Below are 23,543 nucleotides of genomic sequence, written 5' to 3'. Positions count from 1 at the left end.
TCATAGAGTTCTGGGAAATAATTGAGCTCAGAGAACTTTACCCTGGCATGTTGTGGCTTGGTGGAGGTAATTGTATTAATTCCCTTTTCAATGATTGGTTTCCCTCTCTACGTGGTGGAATGGATTATAGTTTAACATGCTCACACCCAGGTTTTTCCCAATAGTCTTAATATGATTGAATGTGAACTTGAGAGAGACTGTAAAAGTTCTTACTCCCTTACTTAAATGTAAGCCTCCAGTAGCCCACACCTATTGTTTCATAAGCCCTTAATTAGACTTGTTTCATTCATCTTGTGCTTTTTTTTGATAATGAATGGCTTTGGCATACACTGAATTTCACTACAAATGGATTACAACCCTGGAGGTGTACATGAATGTGCACATCCTTAACAAAGAAGCAGTGAACATAACAAATGACAAACATCACATCACACTGAAATTTTTTTTGTCTTTTTATAAAAAAAAAAACTTTATTAGGACAACAATCCATTGCTTCAAAACATTCAATCACAAAACTAAAATGGTTATGACATTAACAGATACATAAAAGATGACATGGATACTAGTCCAAAAACTGTAATGCTATACAATTGCAGGATTGCTACGTCATTGACTGTAAGATGTTTCTCGAAATGCATATACGGTAGGTTTTAAAGTAATGTCCTGCTATATAATAGAAAAAAAAACTTTTTAAATGATGATGACAATATAAGATATTTACAAAGAAAGAGAAATAATTTTATTTTTTTTGGTAGAACTGCTCACTTTCTTAACGGGAATGGCAAAATTTTTGGGTGATAGTATAGAAGTCTGAAATACTGTAAAAATACATAGGTGCTACACTACATTTTTTGCTAACTTTAAAAACAGTGAATTAATATAATTCGTGTTGCTAAAGAAACACCTTTTTCCCTTAAAGGATAAATCGGGAGGATGTGTGAAGAAAAAAGAATCATGCTAAAGAAAATAAGAAACATATCTGAAGGAACAAGAAAACGTTTGAAACTTGATATTTTAAGCATTTTAAGTCCATTTGATGGTCTGCACAACTACCAGAATCCCTTCTTAAAGAGAAGAGGGAGCCGTGGGTGAAATTTATCAAACTCAGAGACTAAAAGCAGAAACTTTAAAGTATATGAATGTATGGGCCAAAGAGTTGATGGAGATCTCGCAGTTCATTCTTTGCTGGTGACATCATTAAGTTTCAAAGACTCCTCCTTAGCTTTATTCTTTTTGTCCCGTACTTCTCCCTCCACGTGCCACCCCACCATGAGCTGGTACACAATCACACCAATAATGGATCCAATAAATGGGGCGAAGATGGGCACCAAAAACCAACACTCTCTGACACTGTTGCAAACCAGAGGAGAAACACTTGTAAGTTTTTACTGAAGTCACTGACAAATTAGCAGATACATTTTTTTTACATTTTGGTTCATGATGTACCTAATTAGTTAATGCTATGGGAATTATGAACTTACGTGAAGACTTCACCACCCCAACCAGCCATGGAAGTGAAAAGACGAGGCCCAAAATCCCTAGCTGGGTTGACTGCATAACCAGAATTGAAGCCCATGGAGAGTCCAATGATAAGGACGCTGAACCCCACCGTGAAGGCCTCAAGACCTTGGGGGATTGGATTGTTGTAGGGGTCCACAATGGCCAGGATGCAGACAATCAGAGATGCTGTGCCAATCACCTGTGAAGATGGTTATACTTGATAATAAATATAGTGCATTTATTGTGATATCAATGATGGAGGGGAAAATTTTGTTTCAATTAAGTAGCATTGTAAGAGTTTTGGGAACGTCTCAAGGGAACGTGTGTGTTTGTGTATTTAATGAAAGATTATTCACAAGTTTGCAGTTACTGACCTGGTCAAAAAAACCATTCAAGATGGTGAGATGTGGGTTTGGGTATGTAGCAAAAATACCAGCAGTGGCTTTTTCCCCAACTACAAGCAATTCATTTTTTTCTCCGGCATATTCATACATTGCATCTAAAATAAAAATAAAAGTGTAAGAAAAAGAAGGTACATACACTTTCGACAAGAAAGTAAGTAAATAAGTAATATTACATAACATGTACCATGGTATTCAGCAAAGATAATTGCAGCACCCAGGAAGGCACCAAGTGTTTGGAACAGAAAGTACACAGGAAACTTTCTCCATTTTTCTCTTCCCAAGAGGCAGAGAGCGAATGTAACTGCTGGATTTAAATGTCCGCCTAAAAAAGAATAAAAAAAAGCTCTTTTATTTCATAAGTTGATCCACAAAGACGTTTTATATATAAAAAAAAAACCCTCAGTGCAACAGCTTAATATGCAATTTTAGAGGAGTTTACTAACCTGACACCTGGCCACAAATCAAGATTCCAAGGGTAGCGGCAAAGCCAAAAGCAAGGTTTACAGAAAGGAAGCGACCATGACTTTCTCCACTTAGTACCATTTGGGCAACAGCACCACAGCCAAACATCTGTCAATAGTGTGAAATAAGAACACGTGTTAATCACTGTTTGAAAAACAAACATTTTTTATATGTACCATTCAGGACAATGAAGAGCCCAAGTGCAAAGAAATGCTTTTTTGACTTTTTTGATTTTACCAGCTAAGAGTAGGTCTTTCACATTATTGTGAGTCACAACATGTAGTTAAAACTGGTGATGAAAATAGCAGGTTGCCGTTTCAAACTCTGCTAAAAATAAACTAAGTATTCCCTTTTGTTCAAACACCACAAATCTACTGTGACTAAGGGATGCAATTTTTCAGAGCATCTCAGACAGGTCATTACAAGTCCGTTCTGACAAACAGCAATTGCAAGTTACTGTTCAGACTTGTGGTTGAAGTTTCCACTGGAAAGGTCACCTCAAGAGTTGAAGTGAAATACCTGTGGCATTATACCAATTTATCAGGATCACAGAGCGACTTTACAGAAGTCATGTAATAGCCAGGGTGTATAGAAGAGCTTTCATGAGAGTAAATCTCACTAACAACATCAACACAATTCTAAAAAAAGCAGTTCTCCAAACCAATTTATCACCTAAACATGGCCCTAAATGTGTCCTTTTGTATTCAGCAATGGCAGCTAAATGCAAATACATTTCCTTGGTTTATTCAGTTCATTTTGCTTTTCTGTGACCAAAGACCTATTGTTCCTGTTTCTGCTTCTAGAAAGAGCATCCGCTGATAAAGTCACCTTCACAGACAAAGAGCATGTTCAAAGTATCAAAATACCTTTTTGCTGCTCAGCAAACATCACACCCATTGAGCGATACAGTTATCGCATGACCTTTCTATTTAAGAATTATCTATGGTATAGCCCATGCCACACACCTTTAAAACAAACTATACGTGTACTTTTTAAAATGAGTTGTTTCTAAAGTGCTTGTAAAATTGCATAATTGCCCTGTGAAGATTTTGTAGCAGCAGTTTGGTGTCAGTTCCATGTTTAATGAGTGCCATACTTCAGTTCACTCTGACTGCCTGACATAACACCCCTGACCGCAGTGCCAAAGGTTTCTTTGCTGTAGTCTGCCGTGTGTGACACATTTATCAAACATCGAGTTAAGTGTAATGTTTGTGAACTTCCTTAAAGTGATTTCACAATGTTGAAAACTAGTGGTAAATCGTGGGCCTGTAAGGCATGTTTTTCTGCTAGTCATTTTTTCACTCTTGTGAAATATCTAAATATCTTAAAATTACTGCATCAAAAATTTCATTTTACATGTTTACAGCAGGATTAATTGGATTTCAAAATAAATCCTCGGTGTTGGTGTGGCAAATGTGCTCTGATAATATTGACTCAATGACTTAAGGTGATTCATTAAACCTCAACATACTAAGTTGTCACGTGAGGATTGTGGTATTAAAATAGATGTGATGAAGTACTATTAATCAAAAGTTTTGGCACGCGCCTCTGTTCTGTCGCAAGTTGCATTATTACATGCCTATCTGTGATGTTTGTTACAGAGAAAATTGTCACTAAATTAGGGAGGATGTTTAAGTATTTTTTTCTGTGTATCAAGAGCATTTCTCACGAGCAGACTGAGATACTATCCACCTTTTTTTCTGTTTTATCTATTTGCAAATGACTTCCTTTTAAGCGTAGTTCCTCAGTTCATAATTAACATTCATCAATAAAAGACCATGCAGGAAACTTCCTTTATGGGTAGTAAAGGAAAGCTTTAAATGTTTTGAGCATAGAATCAAAGGCAGTGGGATGCAAAATTTCGCCACTGACTTTCACTGTATTTAAAAAGGTTTTTTTTTGTGCTATACAGAAGAGTACAGGTTTGAGTGACTTTTAGAATTGTCAATTCTACAGATTTTAGGACTTTCTGCCTGAAGAATTCCTTGGATGAGCTGCAAGAAACTAAAATACACTGGTGTAAAATCTGCATTTCAAAATCCACACCAATGTGATCGCAATAATGCAGATATAAATGCTAATTAGCAATAATCTACCATTTACTTATTTGCCTGAGGAAATTCTGAGCGCATGTACCAAAGTAAACATTACCGTCTCTTTGTTATGTTTGTCATTAATCTGAGTGAGGAGAAAAGCAACTGGTGCTCTACTGTAACTCTCACACGAGCAACATTACACTAAAATATACAATTTATTTCTGTCTTTTATTACAGATTATGTGACAAATAAACATGCTGTTTCAGACTATTTGTACTAAGTTGCACTGACCTCAGCTTTGATGCTTAGAATAAGTAAGTGATGACTGAGGAGAAATACCCACCACCAGAATGAGAGTTCCCAAGCATTCAGCCAGTCCCTGGCGCAGCAGCTTGTTGCGGATCTGGAAAGTTTGTGCAAGCTTATCCAGCATGACCTTCTGGCAACCCATCTTTCAACCAGGTCCGGATGTCTCCCTTTGCCTGTGTGAAACAACCTGTATGTCCCTCAGAGATGTATGCTCATGTGAAGGCCAGTGCTCTGCTCTTATAGACATGATAGACCAGGACCAGCCCTCCATGCATCTGCCTGCCCCCTTCACACGTCTGCCCCCTTCACACACGTCCTCACACACACACACACACACACACACACACAAACATTCACCTGTACACCACATCAACTCCCTAGACTCCTCCCTGTATTATTCATGTATGAACTCACACCCCTTTATGCTGCATTCCTGTTCTTTCTGCTACAGAACAGGTTCTTCCCTTTTTTTTCTTCCCTTTCTGTCACATCTTTGTATTTTTGAAAACTGCTGAAACTTCATCACCCACTATTAAGCTTTTTGGTTAAAAAAAACGGGCCCGGGTGTGAAACCTAAGATGTAAATTAAGCTAATCTCTAAAGGACAAGTGGTAGGAGAAGAGTTTCATTTTGAGTTGACAAGAAACATGACTAAGGCTCTGGCTTCAGGAATGGGCAGGGTCATTTGCTTAGTTGTATCTGACTCATGAAATCTGTTACTAATGATGCTGATTAGGCACTAAGTGAATTTAAATATATTTGTTGCTTCATTTATCATTGCAAAGCCATATATATAATGGAATGATTTAAACCTCAAAACAAGAGAACTGGTTTTACATCCGTGGTTGCCAGCTCATTGATTGATTCATTGATAAATGTGATTTTTTTTTTCCTGCTCAAATACCATTACAGCAAAAAAAAAAAATCTTGAACTTGAATTTGTTTTCCAGGGAGTGGGGGGTTGCATAGGGGTCAGTCATGCAATGATTTGAAAGGATACTAAGACAAAGTTATTGCTTTTCTTATTCAAACTTTTCCAGAAATATATGGTTGACCTGAAGAATGAGAATTATGTTCTATATTGTCTCACGAAATGAGATGAAATGCAGATACTTAACTAGAACAAGACAATAAAAAAGGCAGGATACATTTTTTAAAACTCTGACTGTGTTTGTCTGAAAGAAGAAAGTCATATACAACTAGGTAATTTTCATTTTGGGGTGAACTATTTTTTAGGTAGCTTGCATAATAACAAATACATGCAGAGGGCACCATTAAATCGATTCGTTTTTTTTTATTATTTGGCCACATACGAACTCAGAAACCTTTATTTTGAAATCTAAGTGCATAAAATGGCATATTTAGAAATAGGTTGATGTATTCTCCTGTGCTGGCAAAGGAGTTTAAATGAATTATGTTCACTAAGTCTAGTGAGATAATGCACAGTGTTTTCCCAGATGATCGTTAAGCAATTCAAATCCACTTCATATAAACAGCAAGAGTTTAGCCCTTCTCACACAAACAGTCTTTACTAGTAATTTACCGGTGTCAGTTACGAGTTACAGGGTTACAGTGGATAACAAATACGTCTTAGAAAATTACTAGTGCCTAGTTTTTCTATATATTTTTCTTACAGCGTACTAACTGATCAACAATAGCAAGTACAAGCTAACAAGGTATATCAAAAAATAAATAATTATTATAATTATTATTAAATTAACAATTGCAAATACCGGCTAAAGTAAATTAACTAAAGTGTTGTGCGTACTGCTAGACATATTGGTTTCCTCTCTTTGTGTAATTTAGATGGAAAATGTGTGCCTTTTTATTGTCACTTAACAAAAGTTGCTAAAAAAAAAAGAAAAAGAAAATGCGTTGCTGGGTGCTTTTGGAGAAAAAATTGGTAATCTGAAAAGGTGCGATTTAAACCAAATAAGCGCGGATAGACGCGTGCGCATTGCTTGAGTATGCTTCCACTCGCGGTTATTTTAGTCTTTTACTTTGATATGCTTCCATTTCCTGCCGTTCAGAAGGCAGTACGTGGGTCATCTACCGTACATATTGACACACATATCGACAGACTTTCACGTGCGCGAATTGAACCGAGTCGTTGAAATGATAATAACAATCGAAATTAATTGTGAAACCAGTGTCGATTCACACCCCTAGTGTTGTGCCAAAATCTGCACCCCTTTGTTGAAGTCGCTGCCCGATTGCCTAATCCCAACCCCACCCCTAACCCCATGCCCACCCCAAATCAGAATTTTTTTTCCCCACCCTTTGCTCCAAAAGTTTTCGAAATTTTCGAAAGCCTCTATTTCGGAATTGCACACATTTCCAATCATTTCTCAAAATACGTGTGCAACTAAACGACCGCTGACGCAAAGCTGAACTAGGCAGAGCGGCTCGCTGTTCGCCATGGGTATATAAGTATAAATAATGCATTGGGGGTTTATATGAACGTGTCTCTAAGTGGAACTGTCTTCACGTAAGTTTTAATGGCTTTTTCTTTTCCTTTTACCTCCGTATAAACTAGTAGGCTAGTAATTTTCAGCGCTGCTTTGTTTACAGCGGTAACCAAGGAAACGCTTTGTCGCTTCTGTATCATAAACCCTGCTGTCAGAGAGAATTTGCCTTCCTATTCAGTCCGTTTTTTTATATTTCCGTTTTTGCTTTAAATTTTTAAAAATAGCTGCTCGTTCTACAGTTTGCAGCATCTTTGCATCTTTGTTGTACAAGAAAAAGGTTATAATAAATAAATGAGAGTAAAAAAAAAGTAAATAAATCTAAAACGCAGCGTACCTCTACAGAAGTGTTAACATCAAGACTAAACAGTTTTTACCCACAGGCCACTGACCTTTACCCATCCACTATTTCTACCCCATCACTGCCACAGTCACAGGTATAGGCTCACACCTACCACAGCATCTTCCTATTTCATGGCCTCTCTGATGCACTTGCAAGCTGAATATGATACACCCAAATAACGCTTACAGACTTAAATGAGTGATGCAGCATCTACTAGCACAAAACACAATCCATAGATTAAAATAATAATAATTACAATAATAATAATGGACCAAGTTGTCAATATACCTCTTGAGTAAACTCTGTATTAAATCTATAAAATGTAAATAAGATCAAAGTTCTAAATCTAAATCATAAATGGTGTTTTACAAATGAACAAGATCAGAGTACTTCAAAATGATAGAAGGCAAGAGGAAGAAAACATGAGAAGATCACAGAGCACAGTGGCTCAACTCTTGTCTAAAATAGGTGTTTAATTAAGTTAAAACATACGTCATGATAAATATGGTCTGCCAGGCAGTTCTGTCCACCTCTGCTAATCAACGCTACAGCAATATTAGATGCATGTCACACCCAGAGGTGTAAAATACTTAGGTAATTTTACTTGATTACTGTACTTGAGTATTTTTTGGGAGGAATTTTACTTTATTCAAATTCAATTTAAACTGACTATTTTTACTGGATTACATTTCTGAAGAAAAAAAATACTTTTTACTCCTTGCAATTTTATTTCAACTTAAAAAGCATGTTGCGTTTTTATTTTATCTTATGCACATTAAATATGGTAAACGTAAGCTCAAATACGTGCTTGACGGATGATCATTGTTTTCACGCATCAAGGACGCAAACATTTCTGCTTCAGTTATGGCTGTCATCAGATACAAGTCTGGGTTCAACAGTTCACCATATTTCACCATATTTCACCAAATCTGAGGAGGTATCTTTTCCCAAAAAAGATTATTCATTATTCTTTCTGTTTTGATAGAGACATTAGTTGTGTAATATATTGACTGCACAAGACTGAATTCAAGTAAAATCAGTGATGAATATTTAAATATAATTAATATTTTTGTTGGCATTATTTTTTTTAATTCAATGTTAGTAAATCTTTATGTTTAAATGAACATTGTATTTTTGCTTAACTGTAATTCATGTTTAGTGATGTTCTTACTAGGTATTGGATAAGTTTATTTATCATCTATTAATTAATTAATTAATTAATTATCCTTTTAGACAGTTTAAAAAGTTTCAAATATTAGTATTTGTAATCTTCTTACATTTGCCTATTGCTTCACTTAAATAGATACTGATTCATAAACAGAGCTTGTATGACTTTACTTTGTTTAGTTTTCACATACTTATGTTAAATGAATGAATGAATGTCTGTTTTACGAAAAAAGATGATTTAGAACTTAGTTTGTATTCATCTGATAAATGAAAGTCGTTTTTTTTTCTCTCTTTAACCAAACTTCTGCATGCCTGTCAGACAAAAAAAAGTTGTACTTTTTGACTTTTACACAAGTATGTTTTTGGCCAAATTTTGGCCAGAGTACTTTTTGCACCTCTGGTCACACCTCTGTTTATTCATTAGCACTGGATGCCAATAGTGGCACAGCTGGCCTAAAATTCAAGTCCTTGACGTTTGCCACTGGCTCTGCGCCTCTTTCACTGCCTCGGACTTATGAGCCCTCAAGAAGCGTGAGTTCTGCAAGCGAGCTCATTGCCTCTTCTATTGCCCTCATTTGTAAGTAGCTTTGGATAAAAGCACCTGCTAAATGATTAAATGTAAATGATGCTCCTCATTTCTGTCAGTTTAAATAATACTATCAGCTAAATGCAAAAACCATGAACTGCAAAGCAGAATGTGCAAAACAATGGTTTTCATCTCATCAGGTTTTTCATCCCAGAAAACAGAACGTTTAAACGTAAAGATGTGTCACTGAATGCTCCACCACTGTTTAATATTTAAAAAGCATTTTTTTATAGATTTAACCCTAAAAAGGGTAAGACCATAAAGAGACATCAGAAGATGTATTTATTGGTATTTTCTATCTCATGCACCAGGACACAAATCTCTTGATTCTCAGTCTCTTAATTTTTGTTATTTGAACGTTTTTTTTTTCCCTGGAATATGCCACCACTGTGCTGTTATAGACACATAAGCTGACTGACAACAGAATGCATTATTGGCAGTATAATATGAATATATTAGCTTACTGTATCATAGTTTATTTAAGCGAGATGACTCAACATCTCTCTGTGTGTTCTTGCTTTTGATTGGTATAAGATCGCGTGAATATTTTAACTGGCTTCAAAATGTGCAAATGATAAACACTTGTGAGTTTGCAGCACTGCTCCGATCAGAGCCGTGATTGATCATGTCAGTGTCGACTTGTTGTTGGCAGCATTAAAGCCCTGAGGACACATTGTTGAAAAACTGGTCTCAGATGAACACAGATAGTAAGAATAAAAAATAGTATGTTGACTTTTTTTTTCTTTTCTTTTTTGCGTTTGCATTTGTATTTGTATCGGCTATCAGCCTTTTATTATTTTGATTTATTTTTTAAAAATATTGCTATGTGTGTTGCATTGGACTGACCGAGACTTGTCACAACGCTTACTGTATACATTACCGCTCTTTTGTTGGTTAGATTGCTTCTATTGCCCTCATTTGTAAGTCACTTTGGATAAAAGTGTCTGCTAAATGATTAAATGTAAATTGCTTGGGATGTTCCTCATTTCTGTGTAAGTTTAAATAATAACATCGGCTAAATGCAAAAACCAAAGGGCATGAACTGAAAAAAAACTTCTAAAAATCATTCTGTAGATTTTTCTTTTCAAAAAACAGAAACTGGGCCTCTTAATGATGTCATTGTACTTGTTTTTGTTTAATAATATTTATTTATGATATATTGTTTAAAGGGGTCCTGAACTAATCGTGAACTATATATATATATATATATATATATATATATATATATATATATATATATATATATATATAGTTCAGGAGGAATATATACAGGCAGCTTTAGACCTAGACAAGTTTGGTTAAGCATGTGCTATACACTTGACTGAAACATATAACATATCTATCTGTCTATCTTTATATCATTTTGCAGTAAAGAATTTTAATACATCACTTTTAGTTTATTACATAACAACTAAATGTTTGCTTTCACTTATATAGCTTCGGTTACCATGGCTCAGTGAATGACACAGAAACGGGTGAGATCTGAACTCCAGTGCAGATATATATTGCAAGTCCATGCAGGCACAGCTGAGGGAAACTTCTGTCCAAAAAGAGTACATGAAAACACTATGACTAAAGTTTTCTCCTAACACAATGACTGACTCCACCAATGAAGTCAGTACACCCTGAGTAACATCCATTGCACAACCTCTGCTTTTAAGTAACGGCTTAGAGTGTGAGAAAAATAGCAGAACATGCTGCTCGACAAGGTTGTGAGAAATTATTGCTAAATGTAATAAATCATGACGTTTATGATCTCACATTCCCGAAGTTGTACCTTTTGCATTTCAGACGCAAAGATTTCTGCAAACGTAACTTTTTAATTGCACCGTACCAATCATGGGCACAAGACGTATGAGAAAAACACTCGATGACCTCTTTATGGTTTAGCAAGGTATTTGTCATAATGAGTCAATCTGACATATTAATCTTGCTCAGGGGCATATAGTGCTTCTAAGAATTTGTACACCGTAGAGCAGTGGTGCAATCGATGCATTGTAGTGCTATTTGGGAGACAGACTGTTTACGGTCTATAGGAGGGTTGTGACAGCAACAGGCTGGAACAAGTTCACACACTTTCAAAAAATAGTGCATCCAGACATGACAGGTGTGGCTGTTTTGAAAAGCAAAATTCTTTTACATAGAGGAGTAGAAGGAAGTAGCTGATGATAAGATCAAAGTTAAAAGACGACAGTACGGCTGCTGCAGCTTTAAATCAACGCGGTATATTGGCGGTGTTATATCCCAATAATGAAGTTGTAATATTATACGAAATTCCATTTAAAGGTTAGAAATATTATTAGAATTTAAAATAGAATTTTAAATGTGTGTTTGTTTGGTTTTTGTTTTGTATTTTGTGCTCAAAAACATTTCGTTTTTATTATCATTGTTGAAAACGTGTGCCGCTTAATACCTTTGTGGAAACCGTTACAAACAGCTGAATAAAATGTTAAAGTATTTTTTTTCGAAAATCACTGCTGACCCCCCAAATTATGCTTTATATTTACTGATTTAGCAAAAACGACATGGTAATCTGCTCATTGGGATTCTGCCTTTAAAAAAAGAATGTTTGCAAATATCAGCCAAAACCGAGCAACTCCGACAGAGTTTTCTTGAAAACATGTATCTGAGTTGAACAGCCATTACTGAAACTGCTAAAAGGCAACTGGTAAGCAAAACAACCCCTCACGTCTATTGATGGGTTTCTGTTAGGACATTGTGAAATGTTGTGCAAGGTTTCTATGTACCAAAAAAAGGCTTTTAACAGAATGACTCATCAGACTTAAACAGAACACATTAACATTCAAAATATGAATGAAAAATTTTATGATTTTGTAACAGCATGTGTGACAAAGAGGGGAGCGTAGCAATAGCTTTCAGTAATTTACAGTCAAAAACAGAGCTCTTTCTAGCAGGTGGTCTGTGGAGGCGGTTCAGGAAAATATACATTGTAATATATACAGTACATTGTAATATATTTGTGGAGAAACGTGAATTATGATCACAGCATGATCATGATGTAAAACGTGGTCCTACCACACACTGTAAAAACAATTCAAGCTGCTTCAGCTATTTATTATTTTGTAACCAGTTCCACAGAAATTCATAAAATGTTTAATTGGTCAAACATTTAGAAAACTACAGCATGCCAATTAAAATTGAATCATTTACTCCATGTGTTTTATATGTTACCTCAGCTGATACTTATTATTTGGGCATTATAAGAAATTTCTTAGTTTAACAAAATTAGTATAGAATTATTAACTACCATCTTTCAATCATTAAAAACACACAACATCCTTTATTTAATAACAATCTGCATTTGCCACATTTTTCTTACAGACTTGAAAAAAAACTACCCCCATCTTCACTGCAAAAAAATGAAAAGTTGACAACTTTTAAATTCAAATTAAAATGTTAAAGTTCAAGGCAACTTGCTGCACAGATTGGCCAAAATTGTAAATCACTTAAATTAAGGTCGCATGTCTCTTTTATTTCAGCTCTGACAGCTAACACACTTTTTTGTACTAAAAAGTGTATTGTCAACTAATGTTCACGTTATTAAATTTATTTCAGCAAATGACATTAATGGATAAGTCTATTAAGCTGACAATATAGTCTTTGTTTGTAAGACAACTTACAAAACTAAGATATACACTTTCCAGAAGATGGAAATAGATGGATATAAACAGACTAGACACACTAACCTCAAGAACAGTGGCAATCAACAAATGTTGATAGCTCTTTACATCACAGTACAAAAACATAACAATAACGATAAAACAATAAAAACGTTGTTTTATCAAAAATTATCAAACAGCAAAACAATAATTCTATAACATTAACTGCATAGCCTCATCCATCCTGCAATGCATGCTGGGAACTCACAAAGCTGTAACATTTCAACATCATGAAATTCTAGTTTATTTTACAGTGTTGAATTAACAGCAGATTTACATTTTCGGGTGAACTTTTCCCCTTAATGCTCCAGCTGACAAATATTTCATCTGTAATACAAAAAAGCCAGTTTAAACTTTGGTTAACGGACTAAAAAAGACTAAATAACATGTTAGCAAACATACATTTACAAATATTCTTGCTGTTCACAATTACATCTTTAAAATGGGAAAGATAGGTTACAATATCCCCAAAATACGCAAGACAAAAGGGACAGTGGCAAGGAAACAAAAGTCCATCGGTGACAGAAACGGAAAAAAAAACCTTGGCCAGACGAAACCAGTTATTTAAATCGGCAGGGATATCTGCAAGGGATCGTGTTGTTGTTATGGTGGAGACTGTCTCTAGGCGCTGATCTGATGGAGAAAGAAAAGTACAATTTCATTTAAAAATCATTTACAGCATAACAGTTTAAGTGAATAAAATCTTTGATGAAACAGGAATTGCAACCATTTTTTGGCGCACACAAAAAAAATCGAATGATCCATCGCATAACCCAGGGAGCACTGATGTTCACAGTGTTCATTCGTGACCCTGGACCACAAAACCATTTATACATCACCTGTAAGCTGTCCAGGGCCACATTGCAAGGCTTTGTATCCAGCCATGTATATTTCATATTACTTTCCACAGAATAACCTTGCACAGATCAGTTGTCCCGGTGTTTACTGAGCCACGGTCTTTCCCAGTGCACAAACTCTTTATCAAGGAAGCCAACTAAGAAGCACCCTGCTTAGATAAAGCCTTGAGAAAGGATTCAGTTGTTGCCACAGCATTGGCTGAATTTGTTTTTATTAGTTTAGTCGACATTGGCATTCTGAAATGTTGACTGGATTTGAAAATAACTCTTCATTTAATGTTTTTAATGTTAATATATTGGTGCAAACCTAATATGATTTGATTTCTCAACTAGGCCCAAGCAAGAAAATGAGTTAATTTATTTGTGCTTGTGTACATACTGAGGTGCTGAGCTTCCTGTGTCCTCGGTTTCTCTTCAGATTCTCTAATTAAATCTCATCCGGATTCCTGCTGAAACAAGTTTTGCCCTGCTGTCTGGGCTGTTGTCCAGAAGTGCAGTTGTCCCTGACAACTCGGGGAACAACTACATATTTTAGCGAGGACACAAACTTTGCTTTATGCTCTGTCAAACTAAACTAAACCAAACACTCATTTCCCTGTCATTTTCATAAATAACACTTTCAGCTCGTTTTCCTTATTCTTTTAGACTCTGTTTGTTCTCATCTCTGTTCACCTCATTCTACATGGAGCTAATCTGTTAATGATTGATTTAAGATGCAAGACTTTTTATTGCAAAAGTGTTGTTTCTTTTCAGAGAGGACACAGTTTGAGGGCCTGGCGTGAAAGCAATTATTAAAAAAAACAGGCGAAATGTCAGTCAACAAAAGTTTTCAAAGGGCCTTTGTGTAACAAATTATTTACAGTTGTTGACACACTAAAACTGGATTTTGATGCACCGACAACAAAACCTGAAATTCAGGGTTTTTTGGTCTTTCTTGAAAAGTCGGTGTACTCCCACCTGAGCTCATCCTCTGTCAAGGCAATAATTATGCAATCGAAATCATACTGTCGGTTAGATCCAGTCCACACCTTTATTCTTTAAAATGATGTACCTTATATCTTTGTCAACATCTGACACCTGTCTTCTCACTGTTCCATTGCAGCTAAAAACTGGTACAACCACCTAACTTCTTGAGAAATCTGATTTAAAACAAGCCTATCATTAGATTTTCCTCTTTCTACTGTATCACATTACATTAGCATTCTAATAATTCCACGACTGTCCAAAATACAATAGCATCACTGGTAAGCTACTACAGCCTATACTTGTTTGAAAGATAATATTTGAGCAGTTTCTTATCCAGAAATCGAATTCCTCAACAAAAACACTTTTCATAATATACACGCCTTGCTCAAACCATTGTCCTGGTTTCAGTTATCATCAGTCTTTCTGTTTGCACTGTGTGAACATGTTTACTCCAGCTAAACACTAATGTAGTCAAAATGTAGTCACTGAGACTCTGCATGTGAGACATATGTGCACAAGGAAATAGGTGGCCCTGTTGAGAAATGCTTTTAAACACATGTCAAACACAGGCATGTTTCTATAGAAGCTTGTTTCCGGCCTAATTGCCTAATTGTGAACTCGCAATATAAACTGCACAAAACTGTGAGACATAACATCACAATTTCCGAATTGCGTCCAAACTGTGAATCTGTGCTGAAATTTTGAGATGTAGGCGTGAACAGGGCACATGTATTTGTGGCTATCTGTAACACAGGTGGTTTACAGATTTATACTTATTGTAGCATGACAAAACTAGTTACAATATCAACTCTATATAAGATATCAATAGCCAGGTTAAACAATAGCCAGGTTAAAAATCCCACTTGTGCGTTTAAGGTAGGTTATAACACTGTGTTACAATGTGCCCCGCTATAACAGTGCTATTCTGTGACATTTGCAATGTAATCCACATTAAGACCTCTTATGAATTATATTGAAAAAACATTTAAAAAGTGAAACAAGACTGCATGTCAATGTTCAACGTTCAGAAATTATTTCAAGCTGTATAAATCATTCTTGCTTGTCTTTTTTGCCTCCTGTCCTGAGAGCTGTGTGTAGAGGAAAGGAGATGTGTTGCGTTCAGCTTCTGTTTGTCTACATTCACGTTCACTGCCAAACTCCAAAGCTGGTATATTTTTCATTATTTGGAAATTACATAGGTAATTAGGTTTTTTATTAGATCTGATAATATGTTTAAGCTGTTACAACGGATTTCAAATGTCACTTGCATTGGTTCGGCGTACATAAAGCTCATAGCCTACATTTCAAGTAGAGAGAGATTGGGAAACATATCAAGTACACAGTTATAGATGTGTGTTCCATGTTGGAATGTCTGTTTTTGTTTTGACCTGTGTGATCCCACCCACGGAAAATTTAGTAGTATTTTGACACCCTGGATTGCAAGTTGGCAGAATCTAGCCGACATAAAAAAATCTCTGGCATCCATCTAAAAAGCTCTATGACCAGAGGAATAGTAAAACTAGTCATCGGCTTATGGTGTAAGATTTCTCACCTTCACATGTACTCAATCTGGCAACCTCTATTAACCTGTATGGGCGAGAGAAACGAATCTCTCAAATATTTTGAATTTAGGCCGCATTAACCAAAAACAAATCACTGGTTTTCCATTTTAAAAGAGCACATACAGTAACACTCCCACAATTTGTATTCCTTTTCACACAAAGTATGATCAAAGTTTTGCAAAATTAAAATATTATGTTGTGAATTTCAACCAATTTTGCTGTGACATTTTAACACTGATATATTTGATTATTAGCATCACATATCATCACATACACTATGCATGAGTTTTTAAGGGGGTCCCGCTTTGAATCCCTTAAATCGACGATTCAACAAAATCTGCATAAGGAAGTGAAAATAGCAACGCTGCATCATCAAATGAATTTTTATAGCAGTTTTAACATTATCAGGTAGATTTATGGTTGGGTTTGGTATATTATACTAGGTATTCTAAAAAAAATATATATATATATATATATATATATATACTAAAACGCAGAATCTTAAATCCCATATGGATTTACTTAAACTTAAAAACTGAATTATTTATAAAAATAAACAAATGACCTTATCATATTGTTACCTGAGCCAAACACGTAACAATATGATAAGGGAGTGCAAAATGGCTACATAATTCTGTGCATTCTGGCAGCTTCTTTAGAGCAATGTAATTTGTGCACTTCATACACTGTGCAACTGTGACATTTTTAGCTGAGAATACAAGTTTATCAACGGTTCTGGTTTCAGAGACGCTCTCTGGAATGACACCATGTTGCCACTGGCACCAAAAACTCTTTCAGATGGCAAACTGGCAGCAGGAGTGAAATTGCCTACTAGTGCCATCTTTCAATTCGGTTATATAAATTAAAGTGCATTCTAGTGATTAATTGTATTTTTTGTCAATTGATGTTTGACACTGCACCATATATAAGATTTTTATTCATTGAAAAACTGCTGTTGCTCAGAATAAGTCATATATTGTCTACCTAGATAGTTATAGCCTATATTGCCCAAGCTGGTTAAAGTGTATATCTAGTCCATTTGACTAGCTTTTGATTTTAATTGGCTTAGCCTACAGTTATTTGGAAGCTTTACAAACATTGGTTCCCTCTTCACCTCCCACCATGTTCATTACAATGACATTATATTTGCTTATCCAAAGCGAAACTATGCCACACAATATATTTAAAATAATTGAGTCCTCATATACACAATGCTATGGTGTCAGCTATTATCCCTCACATAATTTACACAGGTTTTCATCTCATCCAGTAGGTTAAATACTACTCCCATCCACCAGTTTCCTGACTTGGCTTTCATTATGTCTGAAGTGCTGCATACACACTTCTGCACCAACTCTTTTCTGTCAGCCATTCTTCATTTTGGAACTCAAACTGTGGAACTCTTATAATAACACAAATGCCCATATTTAAATCATTTGTCAATTATTATACAACAGTTCTGATCCTCAAATTTGATTGGCAGATCAGTCACGATACCCTACTTTCCTGAGTTGCTTTTTTTTTCCTTTGGCAAGGCAATAAAAAATCTTTGCCTGCTAACAGCATGTTCAGCCTCTTCTCCAAAAGAGGAGAAGTAGGAGGCATGTGGCGATGAGAATGTGTGAGCTGTCCAGGGATCTGCACCTTTGGATTATCCTTTCTTCTTAATCTAAATCTAAATCCAACAATATTAAATACAATCATACTTGTGAATACAGCTTTGAGAGATTTTAAAAGTGTGTACGGATAGAGATTACATATATTATCACCTGAAACTCATCCAAGTTCTAAAGAGTCTTCCAAAATTCTGTCCCGAGAGACATGGAATGGAATGAAGTGTTCCTGGAAAAGTAATGTTTTCAGAGAAGATACCATACCTAAACCGACAGGCCAGCATAATGCTTTCCAATTCAAAGCAAAACAACAGCAAGGAAAGGATGAAAAATGTCTCATAACTGTCCAAATGTCAGTGCCCCTGGTTTAAAAATAGAACAAATAAGAAAGAAGTCGGTACGTATGTCAGATAAACACAGGGTTAGTTGAAACTGAAGTTGAGCTACAGATGTCACAACCTGTTTTCTGAACCTGGATCACTTGAGTTGGGTTGCTGTCTGTGGAGGATCAGATGGCTCTTTGTTTTCATCAAAAATATCTTAATATGTGTTCTGAAGATGAATGAAGGTCTTACGGGTTTGTAACAACATAAGGGTGAGTAATTAATAATTTTCATTTTGGGGTGAACTAACCCTTTAAGGTGACTGAAAATGATCTCATGAATGAACGCGCTTCTTCACTCTTTATGGATATTAAAATAAAGTGTTATTGTGCATGTTATGTGCATGCTAATATGGCTGAATCAAATCAAAACAGAAAGTTCTAGATTTTCAAGAAACCCCCTTCCCTCCCTCTTCTGAGAAAACGTATACCCGGGGCAAAATCGAGTAATCAAATATGACATAGATACAACAGGCATTCGTGACCTGTGGTTTACTGTAGCATGTCTGAACATAGACTGGCTTGAACAGAAACTCATTCATAACAGCTGAGTTCGAAAGGAAATTTCCATCTATTCTTTCTTCAAACACTTGTTCTTAGAAGGATCCTCCTATTTGAACGGACATGTCATGTGACGAAATTCAAAAGAATGCGTTATTGAGAATATTTTGCACCTGTATAGCATTGATAATTATGCTTTTCCTTAAGTTTCAGAACAAACAATGCTTAGACGTGAAAATATATGCTCTACACACTATTTAGTTTTCTTTGCATTATGAAAACCGCTCTTGAAAACACATTTCTTGGATCATCTTACAGATTTATTTTAACATTCAAGATATGTAATATGGACACAAATAAATGGGACTATGTCACATTTCATCACATTACAGAATGACAAATATACAGAGAAATATTTCAGATGAGAATCTAGGGGGTGTCATTCTCTCGTGCTGCTTTACTAAATTAAATGCATTAAATTTATTGCACATTTTACACTAATGACCATCACTGTAAAATCTAAGAAATGTCCTTTTTAGCTGACTTTACTTAATGTAAACATCTAGCAACCTGTACTATTTCAATGCCTTGTTCTACCGTATTAAGATAAATGGCATGAATACTGTTATGTCAAGCTACACTCTATAGACTCTATAGAGTAAATGTTGAAATTATGTGTTATTTTATGGATTTTGCACACGATTAATACAGAAGGAAATCTGTTTAATGTTCGGTTATGTTTGGGTTTTGTTTTAAATGGGCTTCTGTTACGTCTACATTTGTGCTAAGGAGTAAAGTCTTAGGCCGAATATCATTATTAGATTTTAGACAGCTTTATTTAAAAAGCATTAACTGCAGGTGTTGATACAGTGATAGCATTTCTGCTTGTTATGACAAGATGTTTTCATTCGCCGAGTGGACATTTAAAATGAGAAGGTTAATATTGTCCTCATTCTTATTCTTTTCACATATCTCTCAGTACAATTTGTGCCTTATTTGAAGTAAGGCTTCACAATTATTATAATATACAATAATGTCAGTACAGATCACAGCACACCCACATGCGGGCACGTTTTCATACATTATTGAGCATTAAGTTGTGATTTGGAGAGCGTGAAGCTTGCTACTCTTTGGGCTGAGAAGTATTTCCTCGGATGAAATGTTTATATATAATTTATTTGTTAAAGGCCGTGGAAGAAACCAAACCACCAGGTGTTCTTTTTTAAAGATCATCAGACGGTATGTTTATCAAACATATTGTGAGAAAGCGTCAGCTAACCTTTCAGTATGGCTAATGCTATTTTGGGTTCTCATTGCACTTGCAGGCATTCATGAGCCTGTACTTGTACATTTGATAGTTTCATATCAAGCCCCTCCTAATTATCTTGTCAAGTGGTGAAAGCTGGCATAATTTATTTGATAAGGTCCTCCTTCTAAACGAGAGGAGAGTGTTGTAGCTTGTGGTTAAAAACTAGAAACGTGATGCAAAAATAAACGATACAATGATATGAAATGATATATTAGAAATGATATATTAGTTTTCATTATATATTACATTTATGTACTTACATTTAAAGTAATAATTTTGTACAATGCACTTATTGTGCACGCAGGTTTTTATATTGTACTTATATATAAAAAAATACCAATGTATTTACATATGTAATTCATTTTGGTAATTACATTTATAATTATACTGCTGACCCATCCCTTACACCTTAACCCACCCTTTATCCCACCTCAATAGCAATACAGTATGACCACAATAAGTGCATTGTCCTTTTGGTTTTTTACCAAATGATTGATTTAAATGTAAGTACGTTGTAGTTAAGGCCTCATAATATAAAGTGTGACCAAAGTACTAAAAAAACAATATAATCAGAGTATGTACAACAAAATACTATTTATTCATTTTCTAAATTTCATGTTTAATTCAATGTTCTACACTGATGTTTATTTGTAATCGTGAAATTTACTAGCCATTTCTTGGTTTCCTCACCAATTTTGTTTCAGTACATAATGATATGGAACAAAGTTTTTTTGGGGTTAATTTGTTCCTGACCCTCATACAGGACTGTGGCTCATGCTGGGTGTTAAAATTGAAAGAGTGCTTGCACACCGCCTCAGGTCACCGACGTTCACTGAATCTAGCATCCGTTTAGTGCTTTTCCTTCTCATTACTGCAATGAAGAACATGTATGTCTGTTACAGAGATGATGGCGATGTTTTCACATTAATAGATGAAGTTAATTTTATATTGTTTTGACATCCACTTTTGAAAGAATTTGTAAAGAATGTTGAAAAGTCCAGGTCTTGTAAAAGTGAGCCTCTGAAAAAATACGCTACAGGGATGATAAAATAAATAAAAAGTCAATAACAAAAAAGAAAGCCCCATGCAGTATACACACAAAGATCAATCCTCGCTATAAGTTTTTTGATCTCGTTTATACTTTCATCCTCTGGCAGGCTCCGAGAAATCTGTTCATTGCTGTTTTGGGGAACTGAAATGATTTGTGGGGGATTTCAAACACAAAGGAGACATAAAAGTCTTCACCTATTGACTTTCCTATTGAAGAAAGAGGGAAAAAAGCAGAAACATCTTGGTTGAATTACCATGGAGATTCAGCAGTCAAACAATAACAGAGAAGGAATGATATGAGGTATTTGCCTGGTGCGTCAATTGGGAAACCTATATGAGGAGATTTAAACAATTTCCAATAAACCAATCAGAAAACTAGTAATAGGCTAGTAAAAGTAAATACTTTCCCCACCATTAACAGAGTTTTCCAGCAGTGTTTTAAGTGTTATATGGTGGAAGATTTTAATAGGCATCTTATAAAAGGGTACCTAATCAAGCGATCGTACGTAAACAGATGCATTAAAATATAATTGAAAGCTGCATTTAAGGGCTCAAGTACAACAGAGGCAGAACGCAGGCACGCATGGCAGGGATCAGAACAAATGCAATAATGAGTAATTAAAGACATGTTAAGATGGTTTTACTCAAACTGGCCGAAAAATCATGAATTCAATCATAATTACAGTAATACAATTTAACGCTTTAGCAATTTTGAACAAAATTGGTGGCGGTTTTACTAAACCAATGCGGTGTGGTCTAGTTAATCACACACATAATGTTTGGTGTCTTTTCAGAGTTTTTTTCAGTTTGGCTGCATGCCGTCAAATTTGTTGATGTGGTAAATGTTTAATCTACCAACCTGAATTCCAATTAACATGTTTTTCCCTCTGCATACTCTGAAGATGATCTGAGCCAAATTTGGAGTTCTAAAACATTTTAAAAACAAATTAAAACGGCAGATAGGAAGTTTGGTCAATTAATTAGTATTGCTGTTCTTCTCGTGACACAGAGAGCCTATCCACAAGTCTCATTACAACCAAAATTGCTCAAATGTTATTAGTTTTTTTATAGTATTTTGATCATTTTTGACCACAAGATGGTGTGCCACAGAACCTTTTGAGTACCTTTCAGCTTTGTAACAATATTTTAATGCATTCCTAAAATAGATATTTTAAAATGGCTACCATTCAATTCATCATGGCTTTGGCCAAACAGTTCAGAAGTAATAAGCAAAAAAAAAAAGCTGTTTTTCATATCTCCTGACCACTAGGTTGCGTACCACCTTATGTTCACTTTGGTGAGTTCTTTGACAAATTAGCTTGAATATTATTTGTTTGCACATTAGTCTAATAAAAATCAGTATAACCATTATCTAGGTAAATTATCAGAAACTTCAATTTTTAAAAAATTTTAAGTGACAGAAACCTTTTATGATAGACAATTTTGTCATAGGTTGCTTTTGTCTCGAAGAATCAAAAACAGAAAATCAGAGAAAATATTTTTGTTAAGGGTTTTGTTTCTAAAGTTCAAATGTCAGTAGAACAAATATGCATTCAAATTTAGACAAGACTTGGTGGTACAACATGGTTTGAGTTGACACTAGTATTAACATTAACATTGATGTCCTCTGTCTTCATGTCAAATTTCACAACTTTTTACCATACAGTTCTATGGAAAAAGAAAAAGAAGAAGACTAACAGAATACAATAGATATCTGAATACATAAACTACATTTAAAAAAGGTTCTGTTCTTTTTTTTTTTGACATGTTCAGAATATTTCATTACTAACAAAATATTTTGGGGGTCATGAATATCTTGGGAAGTGATCAATCATGCTGATGGTGGCTGATGGGCAAAGATTTAAAGTCCCTGAGGCTCAGTCTAGCTCTAAGGGAGCAACATTGATTATGACACTGTGTGAGACACAATGTTCAAGTCATCATATGTACATCATGTGTAATAACTTTTAGAGTGACAACACTCACTATGACTGTGCACACATTCAGTATAGCCATGCATGTTAAGACAAAGGCTTTGACCTTCTAGTTCTTATAAACGAAATGTATTTATATACATGCTCTTATTCATAAAGTCAACTCCCAAATCTGAGCAGACAATGACTACATACATTCAGAATGATTGCCACACATGAGCAAACACTAAATTGATTTATGTGTCCACTGTAGTTTACAAAAGCATTTAAAAGCTTTATGCTACATACACTCAGTGAGGTTCGTCATCGTCTAGTCATTTAAATATGACTGTTGCCACATTAATGCATATCACTTCATAGTGTTTGTGATGTCCTTCATTCATTTGATTAAAGTGTACTTGGCAGATTGTAGTATT

General features: G+C 35.2%; 1 protein-coding gene across 1 annotated transcript; it reads right to left on the bottom strand.

Annotated features, from left to right (window-relative positions):
* Positions 1 to 439: 439 nt before the first annotated feature.
* aqp3a (aquaporin 3a) lies at positions 440 to 5,003 on the bottom strand. Its single transcript, XM_043240422.1, has 6 exons — positions 4,747 to 5,003; positions 2,348 to 2,474; positions 2,089 to 2,226; positions 1,875 to 1,999; positions 1,482 to 1,699; positions 440 to 1,350 (listed from the first exon to the last, which is right to left on the bottom strand). Exons 1-6 carry the CDS (start codon positions 4,852 to 4,854, stop codon positions 1,176 to 1,178), a joined length of 891 nt encoding a protein of 296 aa, XP_043096357.1. The 5' UTR covers positions 4,855 to 5,003; the 3' UTR covers positions 440 to 1,175.
* Between the last annotated feature and the right edge of the window lie 18,540 nt (positions 5,004 to 23,543).

This window comes from Puntigrus tetrazona, chromosome 5, assembly GCF_018831695.1.
Source record: "Puntigrus tetrazona isolate hp1 chromosome 5, ASM1883169v1, whole genome shotgun sequence".
Classification (NCBI taxonomy): Eukaryota; Metazoa; Chordata; class Actinopteri; order Cypriniformes; family Cyprinidae; genus Puntigrus; species Puntigrus tetrazona.
This window is presented reverse-complemented; position numbering and strand designations above follow the sequence as displayed.

What these genes read in the sequence shown, in the direction of transcription:
- aqp3a (XM_043240422.1), bottom strand. Translation starts at nt 4,854, where the DNA reads ATGGGTTGCCAGAAGGTCATGCTGGATAAGCTTGCACAAACTTTCCAG. An exon ending in TGGGAACTCTCATTCTGGTG is followed by an intron (nt 2,475 to 4,746) that starts GTGGGTATTTCT and finishes CACTATTGACAG; the next exon opens with ATGTTTGGCTGTGGTGCTGT. An exon ending in TATCTTTGCTGAATACCATG is followed by an intron (nt 2,000 to 2,088) that starts GTACATGTTATG and finishes TTTTTATTTTAG; the next exon opens with ATGCAATGTATGAATATGCC.